A 19,150-nucleotide genomic window follows, 5' to 3' on the forward strand; every position below is an offset into this window, starting at 1 on the left:
CTGGAACAGCACTGCTGCTCACAGAGTTAACTAGAGAAGAAATAAACAGCCAAGCAACAGCAGTCTGGAAAAAATGGTTTATTAAAAGGAAAGCTGCAATCAAACAGGTGCTACCTCATTAAAACACTGCCTACAAGTAATACATTGACTTCCACTTTACTGCTCTTCAATACGCCTGTAACATTCTCTCACATTGACAAGAGAAGCTAAGTTGCATCTTCCCTTTGAGCAGGAAACTATTTAAAACACAGCTTCTTTTAAAAGCAGTCTGAATTGAAGTGCAGTCCATCTATTTCACCTGTTAGCCTCCCCAGATGGGTCACAGCTGTCACCTACAGTGATGTCTGTTTTGGGCACCTGCCTCCCCTTTCCCTGCTTGCCATCTGCAGGCACACTCTAGGTTAGGTGGGACAGTGGACAGTCCTGGCTTTGTAGAAATCAAGGCATGGGACATGGCAGCTCCCGGCAGGTTCTCACGACGGGCACTGTCTGACCAGGCGGAAGGCTTCCAGGAACTCATTGAAGTCAATGTTTCCATCCTTGTTGAAGTCAATGCTGCGAACCAAGTCGTTAATGCCATCATCCGTGAGTTCAATGTTCATGTGGGAGCTGAACAGCTTCCAGGTTTGCTGGAATTCCTCAAAGGAGATGAGACCTGCAGAGGAGCATTTTACATGCTGCAGCTACATCTCCTAATGTGGAGAACACGGACTAAGACACAGCTCAAAGCAGCAGAGGCATAATACAAATGGGCATTGCAGAAGTGTGGGAGGGAGCAGGACCACCCAAGCCTAAATAAAAACACCTCTATACATACTAAAGCAAACTCCAAAGCAGAAGGGATCACAGAAGGCAGTGATCAACAGCCCCTGCACACCTGCTTACCTGAATGGTCTCTGTCTATGATCCTGAATATGGTCTCTAAGTTGGATCTGTTTCGATAAATGACTTCCAGCAAGCTGGACTGGATGTGCTGAAAGACATGATCACAGTTTTTATCCTGACAACACCTCTCCTTTCTCTGAGTTGTTACTGCAGATGTCTCCACAAGCAAGAATATTTTTGCTCTCAAAAACTTGCCAGCAGTGCCTTATCAACCAAGTGTGTGATGACTGGACCCTCTGTGCAGCTGCAGAACAGACCATCAGCAACTTGTCCCTTCCCATTGGTGCTCTTCTGGGCTAACAGTGACCCAGGCTGCATTTTATAACCACTGCAGAGCTGCATTTGTTGGCTGTAATTAAGAAACTGCTACTTGGAGAGTGAAATACAGTTTTCCTACTCACCAGCCTGCATCCAAACTACCCCTAAATTTTGATTTCACATCCGTCATCTCTTTTTAAAAATGGGCTGGGTGCCTCAGGACTATTTGAGCTCAGGCAAAACTTCCTATAAACTTCAGTGTGATTTCAGGTTATGCAGGAAGCATCCACTGTCCTTTTGTACTAGAATTGATTTGTACGTGCCAGGGATCTGGTGAGAGCTGCTCACATCATGCTTTGATGGAAGGGGCTGAGTGCTTACCTCTTGGCTCCTCTGCTCCATGGCCAGATCATCCAGCCAGGATTTGTACTCCAGCATGCCGTCCTCGGTGCTGCGCACCAGCTGCGGCCTCAGCATTCGCCAGGGCAGTCCCAGCCGCAGCACTGACTCCACTGCTGTCGCCCAGTTGCTCAGAGTGATCTTTCCTGTACACAAAAGGGAGACACCTCTGGGACACAGGCAGCGGAAAGCACATGAAGGCAAAGACAAAGCCTAAAACAGTGACACACACTCTAGGTGCTGCTGACAGCACAGCATTATTTCACAGTGCAGGCATACATACACTTCCTACCCAAGCCTCAGCAAGGTTTTCATCATTGCAACATATCAAGGTTTATGAGGGTGCAAGCATCTGAACAAATGCCGGACACTAACTGGGTATTTCATTAGAAATTTTCAGCCCACTGCCCATTTTAGCAGCAGCTGCAACATCCGAGCTGGATTCCTATGAACAGTTTTACTGCCAGGGAAGAAAACAAGAAAGCAGTTCTCTCCATGAGCAGTTCTGCCAGCCACCATATCCCTTTTCTCCCCTGCCCCACCAGTAGACAGTTCTCAGCAGCACCTCTTGGTCACTGCGTCAACACAGCACTCCTGTCTGCCACAGAGGTCAGAACTCTCAGCTCCTTCCTTAAGGCTCTGACAAAGACAACTGCCATTGAAGACATCCCTTGCTTTCCTCTTCCCAGTGATTTTAGACTTCAGGGATGAAGAGGCTCTAGAGACCACCCAGCCCTTCTCAACTGACACAACAGACATGTTCCAGGTCATCTTTCCCCAGGCTTCATCAGTACTTCAGCTGCAAGGAGTTCTTCTAGGACCAGCCTCAATTACTGCACCTCAGGCTAATGACGTCCTGCTTTTTCAGCATCCCCACGTTATGGTGTCACTCCAAGGCATCCACAGAGACTGAGTAACAGCAAATGACCTCTGGCAAGGTCTGATACAGCCTCCCCATGACAGCTGGTGACACCTGTCACTGAGCAGTCTCCCAGCCAGCCACAAACTCAATGTAGTCCCTTCAGCCCTATCTGACCAGGCAATGAACCCGCACGTCCCTCAGCTCTAGGTTACCTGTATTGTCCCTGTCGTAGGACTTGAAGGCACTGATGAGGGCTGAGGTGTGAGCAAAGAGCTTTTCCCGCAAGGCTCGAAAGGCTGACTCCTCTACTCTGCTGATTCTAGAGGATGCAGAACAGAAGCACTTGAAGGACTGGCCCTGAATCACAAGAAAAACTGCACCTTCCCTCCCAGTGCTCTACCTGGCTTGTCATGGATTGCCCACACAACTGCTCTGCACAGCTACAGCTGCATCTCAGTGCTTGTGACAAGGCACTGCATGCCCAGGGCACAGTTCCCTGCAGCTGGTGCCACAAGTCCCTGCATTCATTTGTGAAGTAACAACCCAAAAGAGAGCTTCAGCAAAGATCAGAAGTTAACACCTGACATGGAAAAGAGAAGCTGAAAAATATCAGCAAGCTTTAGAAAAATCCCCTTGGAATTTTGTTAATAATCCCTTCTCAACCCTTGAGCTTTCCTCAGTAACTTCAAGTACAAAGCGTAATCCCTCCTGTAGAGCTATTCTTTAGAAAAAACAAGCTGTGAAAGTTCATCTCCAGAGTCAAGCTTTCTAAAAGCTCACAAAGTTTTTTCCCTTAGGGAATTTTGACTTGGCAAATAGAGCAACTAGAAAGCCTTGCCTTTGGGTCATAGTGAGCAAATGGGCCGTCTTGTTTGCTTGATACTGAACAAAGTGGGGGATGAGGTCTGGTCCCAGCTTCACATAGGCTCCCCTGTTGCTGCCAATCTCATAGTAGTTTGAGGCTGAAAAGATGGTCAGCACCTAATCCCAAAAAAAAGGGCATTTGCAGTCAGTACATTAATCCTCTAATATTGATATACATATGAACAATACACCCAATCCCCTCCAGAGTCCACAGACTGTGAAAGCATCCATCTTATATGGAGAAGAGGGAGAGCCAGGTGGCAGCTGGCCTGGAAGCCATGCAGGTGTGAGTTCCTTGTGGGTGGCACTGGTCACATGTGGATCTGGCCACATGTTGGGCTTCTGCAATTTTCCTGTGCTCTCTCCCAACAATTCTGCTCTCCAGAATCCAAGTGCCCTGATGAAGCCACTGATCTGACTGCATCTTCTGAAAACAGAACTTGGCTGCAGCAGCTCAGTAGCACCCTTTTGTAGCTCATCTGCAGGAGCAGCTGCACTAAGTAGGCGCCATGGCACAAGTGGGTTCAGATATTTTCTCAAGCACCACACACAAGGACACAGTTTGCCTGTGCATCCGTGTCCCCGCACTTCAGTTAACTCCCAATAAGCCTGTTCAAGGATTTTGCATGTGCTTAAAGCCCCACTGGAAGAAATGCAGAACTGAGACAGCCACCCCCCCCCAGAAACCCCATCCTGACAGGATGGAAACCGAAGTGCCCTTCACACCACCCCCAGCTGACCTTGCGGCTGTGACAGAACTCATAGCCCTCTTGCTTGCACTCGTGAGAGCGGATCAGGAACTGCAAGCTGTACTTCTCAAGGAACGTCTCCGTCACATCAGGCCCAAAGTAGCAGCCACCACCTCGCACCTTATTTTCTCTGCAGCCCTCCTGAGGCATGGGGTCACTCCAGAGGATGTCTAAAACCTGAAAGGATTGGCAAAGTTCACTAAGAAAATACAGCTCAGTCTCGGAATCCCTCCCTACACTGCTGCTATAACCAGAGTGCAAGGGAACAGACATTTTTCCTGCATTCCAGCTGAAGACTGTCACAGATCTGGGCCACCTCAGAACTGGCAATATTGTTGGCCATGAGCTACAGGCACATCCAAAGTGTCTGGGGAAAGAGGGATGTGCATTAGTCAGGCCTGATACAAGCTTTGCCTCTGCTAGCATTAAGATTCCAAGAGCCTTGCCTGTCTTTCTCCATCCTAAAACACAAGTCCCAGGGCAAGAACAACTAGCAGATCCTGAGATCCAGATTAGTAGGCTTAGTATAAAATGCCTTTGTTCTCTAGCCAGGACCTTCCATAGCCTCCAGAAATACAAGTGCTAACTCAGTAACCACTGTGTGGATTAAGGCCTAATCCCTTTAACCCTGACTTCAGTATACAGTGCTACAGTGAAAAGGTGTGCAGCACTGGAAGGTCACATGTAATGTCAACCAACTAACAGTGGTTTCAGAGTACACAGAAGAGACTCCTAGGCTGGAAAAACAAGGAAAGGAAGCCCCCAGCTGCTCCTCCTAGGAGGTAACAAAAGTACCAATGAAACGTCCCCATGGCCTCACAGAGCACCCCTTCCTGGCCACCTACCACTGAATGACCAACTGCTGCAGGAGGCACCCACAGCACATCCAGCTCAGGACCCTGCTAAGACTCCTCACCTGCTTCCACTCCTCCTGGAGAGTCCAGCACGGCTCATCCGCATCCTTCAAGGAGACCATGCTGGAATAGGTGAGCTCCTCCGGCTCTGACTCGCTGATGTCCACCAGCCGGCGGCACGTGTCGATTTGTTCCTGCACCGTCTGCCGGAGCCACCTGGAGAACTCCCGCCTGTTGGCTGTGCTGGGAGCCTGGGCTGTCTGGGGCTGCAGAGATAACCTGGGAGCTGCATCAGTGCCTGATTCGCTCTCCCCATTTATGGCCTGGATTTGTGGTTTTCCACTCGATTCCTTCCTTTTCTTCAGCCTTAACACAGAAACAAACTGAAAGATATGAGAGAAATGGAGCTGATAACACAGCATGAAACCCAGACCTCCAGCTCTAATGTCATCCATTGGCAGACTTCAAGTGATCCAAGCCTCACTCCCTTCTTTCTATCAACTGCTCCTTGACTATAGGGAACTATTAGTGCCATCCTCTTAGACAAGCCATCCTGGGTTTGCAGCTGGGCCTCACACCCATCTCATCTCGCTCTTCCTCATTGATTTCCTGCATACAGATTTCATCTGGAATGGGAACTATGCAGTAGAGCAAAGGAAGCATGAATGACTAATGCAAGAGTTGCGATTTTATTTGGAGAAGGAAAGGGGTATTTCCTAACTGAGTGAGTGAGGCAGAGGCAAGTTAAATGATTTATTAAACTCCTTCTGGAAATCTAGGGGGTAAAAGCAGGCTAAGGAACTGTGGGACGATGTCTCATCATCACTGCATTTTTACTTCAGCACCACCAGCACATATTCCAGAAACCAACAGTGCTCCATCGCTTCACAGCTCCTGACACACACTAACCAAAGCCTATACCTAAACACAAGCTTGTCTAGGAAGACCATCTGTTAGATTTGTCTTGTCAACAGCTAAGATGGCATGTAGAAATGAGCTTCTCGCCACAAATCAGCAACACTGTTGTCTCTTGCAATAACTGGGAAATAAAACCTACTCTGTTCCTTTGAATTTTCTCAAGCATATCCAAGTCAGTGGTGTCAGAGATGCCCCCGTGAATAATGAGGACTTTCTGATCAATCAGGGTGGCCAGGGGCAGCCAGCAGAAGACATTCTGAAACATCCTCAAGATTTTCTTCCCATGCACCTGAGAGAAAGAAAAAAGAGATAAAGCATCCAGTCTTCTAAAGGCATATCTCACATGGTAAAGAAGACACAAACATAGGCCTACCTTGTATTTCTGCATCACTTCCTTGGTGAAACCATAGCTAAAGGAACAGGAGAAAGGAAGCTCAGTGGGATTTTGCACAAGGCCCTCGACATGGCGCTCAGCCCTGCACAGAAGCCGTACCGTAAGTTCACCATGTGGTCCTCATGGTTCCCGCGGTTGAGATGAACCTCCTTGGGATAGATCAGGAGGAAGGTAAAGAGGATAACAAGGATCTCAAGGGACTGCTTGCCTCTGTCTACAAAGTCCCCATTGAACACGTAGGACTTGGAAGGGGAAGGAAGGCCATTCTGTAAAAGCAAGGAACAGGTGGATGTCACCAGAGAGGCTTCTCCAAGGTGTCCATATGCCCTCCCCCCAGCTGCAGCCTCTCACTCCTGTCCTAGGTTACAACAGACCCTTGCTCATCTTTATACTGTGGGCCCCAGCAGTGAAACTGGCAGTCACAAAGAGTTGTCATTGCTATCAGCACTAGAAAAACACCCATTGGCACTAACAAAATGGACATGGATATCAGATTTTCTAGTCAGCAAGGGAATAAGCTACTGATTTGTGAAGCCATTTAAAACCAATCCAATTGACTTGGAGAATTGCACATGAATGGCCCAATTTTGCAAACATGTCTCAACGTGACCCATGGAATACCCATTGCAATGCCTGGACATCCTCCCTCTCCAAATTTGGCGCCTACCTTGTAAAAGATGAGGAACAGGTCATCCAGCTGGCCGTGTAAGTCTCCTGACAAGCACAAAGAGATGAGTCACACTATGTTTACCTTGGACTTAAAAAAAACACCAACACCTAACTTGCTATGAGCTAGGTCCTTTATAAATTAATCAGCACAGAAATACTTTGGGAAGCACAAGCCTAGAGGAAAAGGACACAAGATAAGGCTTGAGCTGAAGTCTGAGAAGGTCAGTTAAAAAAACCTACACCATCTGCTGAAGACTGATTTAGAAGCTTTGGTCATTTATCTCTTGTGATGGCACATCCTGGCACAAGATTGTCATTATGTGGGAGAAAGCTTAGCATTCAAAATTACAATCTAATTGTCATTTAACATAATATTGGAGAGAGAGGTTTGTTTTCCAGAGGCTGACTGCATGCAAAAGTCTGTGCTATGTATTTTTCAGAAATATCTCAACATTTTAACATTAGAGTAGGAAAAAAGTAAAAAGCTTTGTCTCAAGTTTACTTATACGATGCAAAGATGCATTGACATTCTGGATCTGCATGCACGCGCTGGTGCTCACCCAGAAAGGCTCCAGGATTTTGTTTTTAAATAATCCCAGACCACAGGACAGGTCAGACCACTACCAAGTTTTGTGACTAGTCCTCAGCTGGATGTGATTTCTGTGGTTTAGTAAAACAACTCTGAGTTTGGGGTGAGACAAAAAAATACCACCTGGGTATTTCAGACAGACCCAGCTGTCTCTCAAGGCATCACACACTTTGCTTATAGAGAGCATTGTGTTCCACATTCAGAACAGAGAGGGGCATCGTGCTCTCAGTATCACTCTCTCTCTGCCCCACCCTCCCACAGGAGCATTCCACCCCGGAGGCTGCAAGGGACCCACCACACACGGTGATCTCCTCGCTGTAGCAGGTGGAGACATGGCTGATGTTTGGCAACTGCTTGAGGTGCTTCCTGGTCTCATGCAGGAGGTTTAAGACATAGCGAGCATGGAGCTGCTACTAGGAGAAAGTAAAGGGATTAAAGCAGGAAATCAGTGGCCTCTGAGCAGCACCACTGTGGCTGTCAAGACTCCACCAGGATAGCCTGGATGGCAGAAATTCTCCCTGGAATGGCAGTCTGTACTGACCTATGGGCTTACAAACAAGATGAGGGAAATATTGGGAAACAGCAGGATGGCAGACACTTGCACAAAGCAGCCCAGACTCAGCACTGAGAGGGCTGGCAAAGCAACCCTAAAGCCCCAGCACCTTGTGGACAAGGCTATACCCACTAGGCGACACCACCTCCAGGAGCAGCAGAAATTCCAGTCCAATATCACAGGTAAGAAAGTTGCTCCTCTAGATCTTTCTTAGCTTTTCCACATTGAATCAGTCTGTGAGTTTCCGCGTGTCCTGCAGTGATAGATATGCTCAAAGCCGGGGCGTAGGCATTTAATACAGCAAGGACATGAGACACCTTTGGGTTAGAAGTTCTCTTTGGAGAAGGGATGTTTTGACCTATTTTGCAGTTCAGCATATCAGCTGAGGGATGGCAGCAGAACACTGCAATTGTATGAAGGCTTGTCTTGTTAGTTCTGAAGTGATACTCAACTTCCTTATCAAAAAAACTCACAATTTACATTTTAAACCGGGGTCCAAGTTGCATAGCACAAAACACTGTAATTCGCTGTTTTCCTCTGGGCCATCCTGTACCTATTTACAAATCAAGAAATTTGAACAAAAAATGATGAAAAGTCTCAACATGAGCTGTTGCTGATTTTTTCCTTTAAAAATGAAATTCACTTAATATTGGTACACCCCTACGTAAAGTGTTCCGTTTTGTCAGGAGTATATTTTCAGGAAGAACATTTCTATGGCATAAGGAAATACCATATAGTTTCCAACCCCATTTTGTTTGACAGCCAGCCAGCTTGTTATACTGCAGTCAACTGAGCTTGGTAAGAAAGTTAAGACCAAATTATCTATCCTACACCCCTGTTCAGAGAAGGGGAGAGCATGGTACCTTTTTGGGATCCTTACCTGTTTCTGTTGGAAAGCTTCCAGCAAGGCCGTGGCATGGTCAGGGAGGAGTGGGAAAGAGAGATGGGGTCCGGTGTAGGAGTCTGGCACCTCTATGGATTCATAGTCACAGTATTTTTCCAGCTCTGCCTCTTTGTAACTTTCCCCACTTACAAACATGCGACTGATAAAATCCCCTGGAGAGCAGATTAGTGTGGTTGATTTAAAAAATTAAAAAAAAAAAACAGAAACAGACAAAAAAGTAGTTAATTGGCTCCAGGTACCATCCTAGTAATTTGTTACAGAAGAGCTGTTTAGTTAGGCTGGCACTCAGGAGCAATTGCAGCCATGGATGCTGGGTACTGCTTGGCACTGCTACAAAACTTGCAGTGGGGGAAAGGCTGCAGAGACAAATGTCACTGTGCAGTGTGCACCATTCTGCCATTCTGTAACAACATACCGAACCTTTATGCCTCCTTCCAGCTCCTAAGAGCAGGAATTGCCCCACATCCCTTACACAGCTCATAGTCTCCAAACAATTCACTCTCTAATCCTGATGCTGTCAGTCTTGGGACTTGGCCACATGTGCCATCCTGAAGATTGCCCAGCACTGGGCAATGAATTATACAGGGTTCAGCCTTCAGAGCTGCTGGTGCCACATCTACAACGAGCACACAAACTTACTCTCTTTGCTGCTGCTTGGTGTGAACTGGTCCATGAGGTAACTGAAGAAGTTGTGAAGCTGCAGGAAGATGGAGAGCCCATCATTCACCCCGGAATGAAATTGAACAGAGTAGCAACCTATCATCATCATCTTTCTGGAAGTTTTACCTCTGCCCTCCTCATGCTGTCTGGTACGTACAGCAACTCTCATTGAACCAATTTAAGTTTTGACTTTCTAGAGATGAAGTCAAAACAGTGGCTTTACCTTCAGCCACAGGCAGAAGTATGCTATGAGCCCTTCCTTTCCCTGCAAAGCAGCCATTTAAGAGAATTTTAATCAAAGTTAAAACATAACAAACCAAATAGACTTGCCTGTTGTGTTCAGACTCCAGAAAAGCTCTGTTAAATGGCTCTTGGGGCTTGTTTTTGAGGTTCATTACTTTGTTTTATGCAACACAAGCAGCCAGGGAATTAATAGGTTAAAAAGGGGCTGGAAACCCAGTCCCTGGCCCACTGGAGCACTTAGAGGGTGACCAGCTAGCACCCAAAAAGGCAGAGCCTGGCACAGAAACCACATTGCTATGTGTTTTTCCTACCTGCTCTTTTCCTCAGCCCCATACCTTGATCTGATCCTGCTCGCAGGAATACTCAATGGATTGAAAGATTCTCCAGGTGCAGCGGCGGCGCATTTCCAGCCGAGCCACGTGGCGCCGATACCACTGCTGGATCAAGACAGCTGCCTTGAAAGCTGGGGGAGAAGAACAGAACCAAGCTGCTGAGCAGCACTGCCTGCAGCTGAGGCACCTGCAGCAGCTCCTTCCCCACCCCCCTGAACATGGAGGAGAACCTTTCCTTTTCAGGAAAAAGTTACCAGGAATTGTATTCTTGTGCCTAAGGGCAAAAAATCTCTTTTTGCCTTCTTTCTTGCAAGAGGTTGACCTGACCCTGAATGCCCAGAGACCTCTGAAGCACTTCCAGCCATTGCTGCTGGTTCCTTCAGCACCAGTGTTAACAACAAATTACTAAGGCCTGTAAGCCCTAACATGTTCTTCCATATTATTAGACAATATCCTCCCTTTCTACCTACCTTGATCATTTTTATGTCCCTCTTACCATCTCTAGGTGCTGGGTCTTCAGGAAACCAGAAATTTAACTGAGGCCATGCAAAGAGTTGGGGGAAGACTGGATACCAAGTTTTCTTCTAGAGCCTTAAAAATATGGGTATTTTCTATCTCTCTTTATGCCAAATAAATACCTCAGTTTTTGCAGTTGTGGAAAAGCTTTAGAAGGACTCTACACTAGCATAAATATCAACATACCATTACCTTACAATAGAATAAAGACAAAACTACACCCACAGTAAAAAAGGGGAGGCAGAACTTTGGCCATTAATGGCACAGAATGAACGAGATGCCAAAATTTCCAGGTGCCTGTTTGAGGTTCAAGCCACAGCCAGTGCTGACACCAGATGCTTCCTACCAAATTATGGCTATCTGCCCTTTAATCTTTTAAACACAGTGTCTGTATTCTCCCAATTCCAGTGTGTTCCCTTCAAAAATTATTTCAGGTGGGGTGAGTGCATATTTCAAGTGAAGTACATTGGTGTACTTTCACATTTTATTTTTCAAGTTCTGCCACAAAATTTTACCTCCAGAATCTCTCATCCTCCTTAGCTGTCCTTGATCCTACTTGGACCAGCTCTGCTTCTTGGCATCTCTCTTTGGATTACACTGCATCCCTTCCTGTTCCTTTCTGGGGCCCCACCCATGAGCCCTACACTTAAAACATCTTCTAACACTGCTTCTCTGTCATCTTTAGCTGATGGGGGGGATGACTGCTGTATCCACAAGCTGGCTTCAAAATCCAAGGGAAACAACAGAGGTAGGGAACTAGGCCTGCTGCAGAAAGTGTATTCCCCTGCCACATTCACCAAAGCAGGGAGAGCAATGGGAGGTGTGTGGGAAAATCTTTATTAAAAAGAGGAAAATCCTCACCCCCTACCCAAAGGCTTCTATACTGAGAGATCATATTAATTCAGTCAGCTTACATTAATTACACAACAAATGGCCCTCCAAGTACTTCAGCAGGAGACAGCGACCTTTGCCTAATGAAGGTATACCAATGGATTATACATTGAAAATAATAATCCTTTTAAATCATTATTCTCTTTCAGCACTGGGAATTGCAGAGCACAAAAAAAGATGATCTACAGCTGCTCTTCAGCAGGGGTGTGAGAGAACCTGAAGTTGTGGGCAAGAAGGTAAGATTTGGCAAACTTTAACTCAGGAATAACTTCTGTATTCTTTGCCTTCTCTCTTGCTGAGAAAATGCTTACTGATCTGCTGGGCTGTGAAAAAATTCCTTGTGATAACTCCACACATACCAATGAAAACCAAAACCTTAGAAACAGTAAAAACTTAAACCAATGAGAGACATGTTATCAAGTGCACAGTTAACATAAATACCACCGTCAACAGCATTTAAGCCCCAGATAGGCAAGGCACTGGTTTTTACTCTGCTTTTATGGAGACTGACTGTGCAATTGAAAAAGCCAGGTAGTCTAATTCAGCAGTTTACCTGGGTGAGTTATATCTGGCAGTGTTTGTATAATTTTGGGGGAAAAAAAATTAACAGAGAAGAGAAAGATTTATCCACATTTTATGATGATCTAAACCATGTATCAGATAACCTGCTGAAAGCATAGCAAAGTGGCAGCACTTAAACCAGCCTACACTCCAAGGCAGGGCCAATTGAACAGCTCTGCTCCAACACTGTCCTTTGAAAACAGCTTTCAGACCTTGGACAGGGGGACAGGGATGACATCTGGCACTCTGCATTTGGGCACCAAGTCCTAAGCAGCTGCCCTACTGCAAGTGGCCAAATCTGAGGCATGTGGAGAACTAAAGGCTACAAATTCAGAGAGGGTTTAGTGCTGTGGCTGAGCTATCAGATGTACTACAAGGTCTCACATAAGTAACTAGTGTTGTGTTACACTTGCTCATCTTAAAACAACCCTGAATTTGTTGGGAAAGTCCATGGACCTCTGGTGCTATGGGTGACAGGTAAGTCTAAGTTAAATAAAGAGTTTTTCAGTAGTGGATAGTAGCAAACAAAAGTGTGAGTCACAACCTTATCCCCACTTCCAATCCTTATTTTCTTCTCCAAATACTTGCAAACAGTTTGCCCCATCCTGCTGTTCTGCCAGTGCTCATGACTGCATGATTCAAACAAGGAAAAGACTTTATTTACTTTTTAGCTCTTCCTTATATCTAAGGTCTTCCTCATCAACTCCTTTGCTCTGCAGCAGACACCGGCACACACCCACAAAATTAATACCATTACAGAGGGCTTCAAAAAATAAATCACCACAATTTTGAGAGCCATAGACGTCTGGATTATTAACAGAGATTAAGAGCACTGTGCTGATGTAATTAGACAAAATGCACACCTTTTGCTTGACAGCTTTATATAGCCACACCATCTCACCTTCTTTGTAACTAGATTTATTTTGGCTGCACTTGCAAGAGCCTTGGAAAATAATCCAGGAGAAGCAGCAGGGGACATCTGTCTCACTGTCAGCCTACACAACACCTGCATTACCCAGCAAGTGTTTCATCCAGCAGGTGTTGATGCTAACTGTAGCTTTCTTCTCTAGTTAGGCTTGGGTGGATTTTAACCCACTCCTTGTCTAAATATCTGTTATTTCCTCAAGCCTGTTGTCTTCTGCCTGACACCTAAGAATCCTTGTCACAGGATACTCAAAGACAGAGCCTCACTTCAATGCTATGACGAACACACAGAGGAGAAACGCATTCAATGCAACCTCCCAAAAGCACATGCAGGAGAAAACAGGATAAGATCACTTTTCTAAGAATCACTCACCATTTTCAGACTTCTGCAGGGAGTACTTGTACTGAACATTTACAGAACTACCAGATCCCATGTTGTCCAACCGATGGTCCAATGTTGCAGAATGGCCCAGTGTCACCAAAACCACAAAAGAGATGTAGGGAAGACCATTTGGTCAGAATCAAAACAGCTGCAACATGTCTCACAGTGCCAAGAATCTACAATTAAATATATTAACACTTAATATCAATGATCAGAGGGCCTCTCTTATGCCCAAGTACATTTTACTCTACCAGGTTTCTGCAGCTACTCCCAGACATTCAGATGAAGATTTCTGTCTCACTGCTTCACATTGCAAGTGAGCTTTATAAACAGGAATCAGTTCAGCAACTTTAGCTACCTGCATAAAAATAGATCTTGTGATTGTTTGGCAAACATATAAAAAGCTTTTCAATAATGATCAAGAACTACTAAAAAGTCATTAAGAAGTAGTATGTGCAGACAAACATTCTGTAGTGCAGACAAATATTCATATAGGGCCCTGCAAAGGATAGCTCATTATGAGGGGTGAACACAAACCTGATATTTATTCTAGCTAGCAGGAAGCTAAGTCTAAAATAGCAATTAGCTATCAGAAGAAAATAGCCAGCTTTGTTAAACACTGCTTGCCCTCATTCTCATGCATCTGCTTGAGTGTGGGAGTGTATTATGCCATCAATTGCCAGTATAAAACGACAGACATCCAGACTTTAGTAAGCTCACTACTGCGGAAGTGCTGGTCAGGGTAAACAGATCCTAATGGAAGACTAGGTCAAACTCTGAAGTCTCTCACTTTGAGGGTAACCAGAATGTCATTCACAGACATTTTCCCTCTGGAAAATAAACAGTCACTGCCAAAGCAGCCCCAGGCTGTATCACTGAAGAATTCAACAGATTTTTATTTTCCCCTGACATTCAGGGAAGACAAAGCTGAGAAATGGAGAGAAAGAAATAAACACTTGTAGAAATGTTAAGGCTGGTATTGGCAGGAGAACATAGCTCAAAGCATTTTGAAGGGTCAGGACAGAGTCACTACAGAGGCACCTCTGCCCAGGAGAAGGAAAAGTCCTCCTCATTTCCTCACTGCAATCCTTTTGCCTCCTTCAATCTCTTTCCACCTCACCCACGTCTTTCCTCTCAAAATAGCTCAGATCCGCACAAACACTAATTGAAGGAGAGTGTCCGGTGTTGTGTAAGGTGAGTGATCCACGTTGGCTCAGGAAGGTGAGCCCTGCTCAGCCACACCACAGCACCAGGAGATTCTAAAGCACAGCAAAAGCTGCAACTCTCTCTCCCTTCCCCAGGATGCTCAGCTGTACAATGGCATCCTCACAATGCCATAAGCAGGTGACGCAACAGGGTACATCACAATGCTCTCAGCAAAATACCTACATTCTTGTTTTATTCTAACAGTGTCATTTTATATCAATGGCACAGATGGCCTGAAATCACTGCCAAATGACACCCAGTTTTACCTAGCTCCTTACCTTCTTTGTGCTCAAACAATGGAGATACTCTGACAGCTTTCCAGATTATTAACTACTCCAAGGGACAACTGCACACAAAACTCACCAGTTATAGCTCTTGTTTGTAACCTCCAGTACCAGGAAAATCAGAGTTCAGGAAGAAGTCCAGAACTTCTGAACATAGGCCCATCTGGCCTATACAAACAAAAATTTCACTTAATAACACAGATCCGAAGATTTCAACAAGTTTTAGGTTTCCAGAGAAGCAATGGTAAAAATTATTAATTCTGCATTGGCCCCTTGCCCAAGAATTAGAACACTTCTAGGTAACTTTTAAAACAATGGAGAACAAACTTGAAGCAAGCACTCAAGTATGGTGTTCAGTACTTTGCCTGCTGAGGATGTGTTTGGGATACCACCTGCCTGCTTTGATAAAACGCAACCATGGATTTGAAGTCACCTTTGGCAACAATTTTTCTCTTATTTCCTTCTCTCCCTGCAAAACAAACAGGCATTTATTATTTGGGTAGCCCTACTTTAAACACATTTTTGCCATCCATAGCAAGGAAGAGCCTAGTGTTAGTGTGCCCTAATTATCATATCATAAAAAGGCTTATCAACAGGTCCCTCCCAAGCAGTTGCTGGAGCCATGAACTTCATGTGTTGCCCTCAGATTTTTGTTAGGGCCACAACCTGAGCAAAGGAGTGCACAGGAATAAATCAGGCTCCAATGGAATCAAACCTGTTCCAGGACTGGAAGGACTGAGGAAGAAACAGAACCAGTCCAATTGCTCAGCACCTTGGATCCTTCCTCATCCACCCAACAGTGACATGTACCCTTCCCTTCCTAAATTCCTGCACCTAAGAAATGGAAGAGGAACAGAGACCAGTCAAGGGACAGACTCAAAGACTGGATGAACTGAGCATCAGCACCACTTCAAGCACAGGTTGTCTCAACTTCCAAGTGAGAAACATGGTTCATCCAGGAAACAGCCAGCTACCAAGCACTCCTTCCTCATCTTGCTCTTGCCTGCCACTCCTCTCCTGCAGAAGTACTTCCTTCTCTCTGGTGCAATCAGGAGGCCTCTGCAACAGGTTTTCCTCACACCTCCTTCGCACTGGGCTGTCCCTGGCACATGCCATGGCACAGAGCACCTGCCAGCGAACACCCACCTTCTAAAACCAGGTGACAAAAGCCACCACAGACACTTAAACTACCACTAAAAAGGCACGGACTTGAGAGCCCCACATGGACACAGACAACCAGTGGAACACCAAGTACAGGCCCTCAGGAGAAGGCCGTACACACATAGAAAAGATACACATTCCCTACCACAGGAGGTAATGTTTGACAGACAGGAGAGAGACATAGCAGCCAGAATCTATGCACTTCCTGAGCCACTGGGTAATACCGTTCTTGCAACTCTTCAAACACAAACAGAGGACTTGCTCAATAACACCATCTGGTACCCCATGAAATTCAGGCAAGGAAACCTTGCACAAATCCACTTGAGTCAAACGCCCCAAAACCCAAACTACAAAAGCCTAGGTACATTTCCTGGCTTAGCCTAATTATTTTAACATCTCCAAAACCAAAGCAAGGGACAGCATTCGGAACCAAATCCAACATACTGGGACCTTGTGCACCTCATATATCTTTGCAGAATGTGGTGCTCATACCACAAGACCTGCCAGAAATAACTCAGCTAATGTGAAGCCTGCTCCTAGGGAAGGTGACATTTCATGCATCCTGAACAGGATGCCCACTAACCTGACAGTTTTATAGACATTCCAGCAATGGAAGGAATAGGTGGGTAGAAAATGGAAGGCAACAGGGAGATCATAACAGACTAGAAAGTTTACTAGGGAAAAAGCTAAAAAAGACGTTGGAGGGAAAAAAAAAATTAAGTTCTGCTAAAAGAAAAACAGTAAGAGTTTAAGAGCTACAGATTATTTAAAAACCAAATACTTCTCCCAAGGATAACAATGCTAGCTAGCACTAGGGAAAGTGATGATCCTGTCTTGCCTCAGAGTAAATACCTCTGTATGGCCCACGTGCACATCAGACCTAGCACCACTCATAGCTGCAAGCAAGATGGTGAAGTGTGTTTTATTTCAAACACACAACCACATAGTTACTGCAGTGCCAGAAAAGGGAATTGCAGATACCAAACTCCCAAATGCAGCTTTATACACCTTGGCATAGGAAAAGGATATTTTATCTTAAACTTTAAGCTACTTCTGAACACAAAACCCTGTTGCCAAGAATTAAAAAGAAAAATGCAACTTACCTTGCCAAGTCCTAATTTATGGATTTGTTGAGACAAACACAACTGAAGCTCTCCACTTGATAAATTTTGGTTGTGTTCGGTACCCAAATGATTGCTGATTTCTGATGCTATTTTTTTAGTTACAGATGCAAAATCTCCTCCTCAGAATCCAAATAGGAAAGTAAGATGTTCCCTTGGGCAGGCAGCACAACAAGCCATGTCTCTGTGCACGTGCAACCCAGAGCTGGTGCAGACACTTTGAGTTATTTACTGCCCAGTTATGAACAGACTTAAGAATCCTCTACCACGTGACACTTAATAAAGGCTACAGATCTCAACTGGATTAGGATTACTGAAGGGATTATGAATGAGAAATACAGCGTGTTGGCCTCTCATCCTCAGAGTCAGCTCTTACACACTTGCAAGCTGCCCTCTGCTAAATGCAAGCTTCTGGAGGAAAAATGATTCCAAGTTTAACCCCTTATTTGTGTTGGGCTGAACAAGTATTTGGTGCTTCGTAGCTAGGGAATCTATAGAGCAGAAAAAAGCAATGATAATTTATCTTGTTTTATTTCTTCACAATTCCAGGGCTTGAGAAAACAGGAAAATCACTGTTCTTTCCAGTCTTTAAAAAGTGTACACACAGAGCAGATGAAATCTCACACAGATATATGACCAGCAACCTATTCAAATACCTATAAATGATCCACTCCTTTTTTTTTTTTTTTTGAAAAAGCAATGTCCACAAAATCATAGAATACCAGGCAACACAAATACTTCCAGAATGTTTTGGTCCAGTCTTTCTTGGTCAAAGACTGCCACAAAACATCCAAACCTACCAAAAAACCCCAATCACTGTTACATTTTAATGTTTCCAGCATTAAGATGGTTTTGTTTAAAGTATTAACAATCGCATCTCTGCATTTTTATCAAACTTCAGTTCTTATCACAAGTACCTTAGCTACTCACATGTTAAATATCTTACAGCTTAGATATATCACTCAGCAGTTGATCAGTATTTATATTTTTACCTTGTCATTAAACTAAAACCAGGAAGTTATATATCCTATGGGTTAGCAGAAAAGCATTCAAGGTGGCAGAAAAGCTTTATTTGGTTGGCAGTCAGCCTCTTGGAGTGTTGGTTACCACAGATAATGCAAGGCTTTCAAGAAAGTAATTTATAAGGAAAAGAAAACAAACTACATTCCTCGCTTGCTTAAACCACGTAACTCCAAACAGCTGCTCAGCCACAGACACAACAGTGGAAGCAAATTGCTTCTTGAATACTCCTAGGTACTAACAACTTTGACATTCTAGATTGTTAGTACACATTGAAACAAACATTGGGCCAAATTTATATACCAGAGCATCTGGGCACACACCTGCCAGAGGATCATCAGCCTAATGCTGCAGAGGTCAGAATGACTACACAAAAGCACACCTGTAAGGATCCTGCAACTGTGGGCAGCTGTTATTTAAAAGAAAACCTGGTGGGATCACAAATCAGTGCCTACTCTGTGAATTAAAGCAATGGCATTTTCTGGAATCTCAAAGATAGTGAGCATTTTAAAATCCTGCTCCAGGAACTCTTCTTCAGCTTTGTCATTGGCTGCTGTACATCTCTGTCTAAACTGGGTCAAGGCACAGCTTGCAGCACTTTTATCCACGCAAGGGGAGAGGATGCAGGTAAGTAGGTTATGAGACTCAGCACAAGGAGATAAAGGGCCCTCAGCTCCAGAAGGTGCTCTCAGAGCAGTTTGCATAACCAGTGCACACTCACCACAGCCAGCATGGCATGGATCTGCAAGTGGTGCTGTCACCTTCACACAGGTGACATTTTATCCAGTGAAGAAGGGCGCTTGCCAGCTTTACTTGAAGGTATCCACTCACCTTGACTCTTCAAATCCCTCAGTATCTCTGGAGCACACTTAAGTGTCTAAACTCAATATACAGTCAGCACAAGCTGACAAAATCCCCACTGCTCTGCACTGTAAAACAAAATGTTAACTT

The 19,150-nt window shown here is 44.9% G+C and overlaps 1 protein-coding gene across 1 annotated transcript; it reads right to left on the minus strand.

Annotated features, from left to right (window-relative positions):
* Nucleotides 1-124: 124 nt before the first annotated feature.
* On the minus strand, nucleotides 125-15,825 carry PPEF2 (protein phosphatase with EF-hand domain 2). The gene is made up of 16 exons (XM_071431244.1): nucleotides 13,399-15,825; nucleotides 10,137-10,264; nucleotides 9,538-9,595; nucleotides 8,875-9,050; nucleotides 7,737-7,851; nucleotides 6,851-6,897; nucleotides 6,283-6,449; nucleotides 6,163-6,199; nucleotides 5,929-6,078; nucleotides 4,934-5,254; nucleotides 4,009-4,194; nucleotides 3,243-3,385; nucleotides 2,617-2,723; nucleotides 1,525-1,688; nucleotides 886-973; nucleotides 125-655 (listed from the first exon to the last, which is right to left on the minus strand). The coding sequence occupies exons 1-16, from the start codon at nucleotides 13,457-13,459 to the stop codon at nucleotides 474-476; spliced, it is 2,130 nt and encodes a 709-aa protein (XP_071287345.1). The 5' UTR covers nucleotides 13,460-15,825; the 3' UTR covers nucleotides 125-473.
* Nucleotides 15,826-19,150: the final 3,325 nt, after the last annotated feature.

Source organism: Agelaius tricolor, unplaced genomic scaffold (genome assembly GCF_023055355.1).
Source record: "Agelaius tricolor isolate 1412-34295 unplaced genomic scaffold, bAgeTri1.0.p SCAF_8, whole genome shotgun sequence".
NCBI classification, from domain to species: Eukaryota; Metazoa; Chordata; class Aves; order Passeriformes; family Icteridae; genus Agelaius; species Agelaius tricolor.

Bases quoted from the DNA above. Each gene is read 5' to 3' on its own strand.
- PPEF2 (XM_071431244.1), bottom strand. From the start codon at position 13,459: ATGGGATCTGGTAGTTCTGTAAATGTTCAGTACAAGTACTCCCTGCAG. The intron at 6,200-6,282 runs GTACGGCTTCTG...CTGTTCCTTTAG, and splicing joins GACCACATGGTGAACTTACG to CTATGGTTTCACCAAGGAAG. The intron at 3,386-4,008 runs GTCAGCTGGGGG...TTTTGGGATTAG, and splicing joins AGTTCTGTCACAGCCGCAAG to GTGCTGACCATCTTTTCAGC.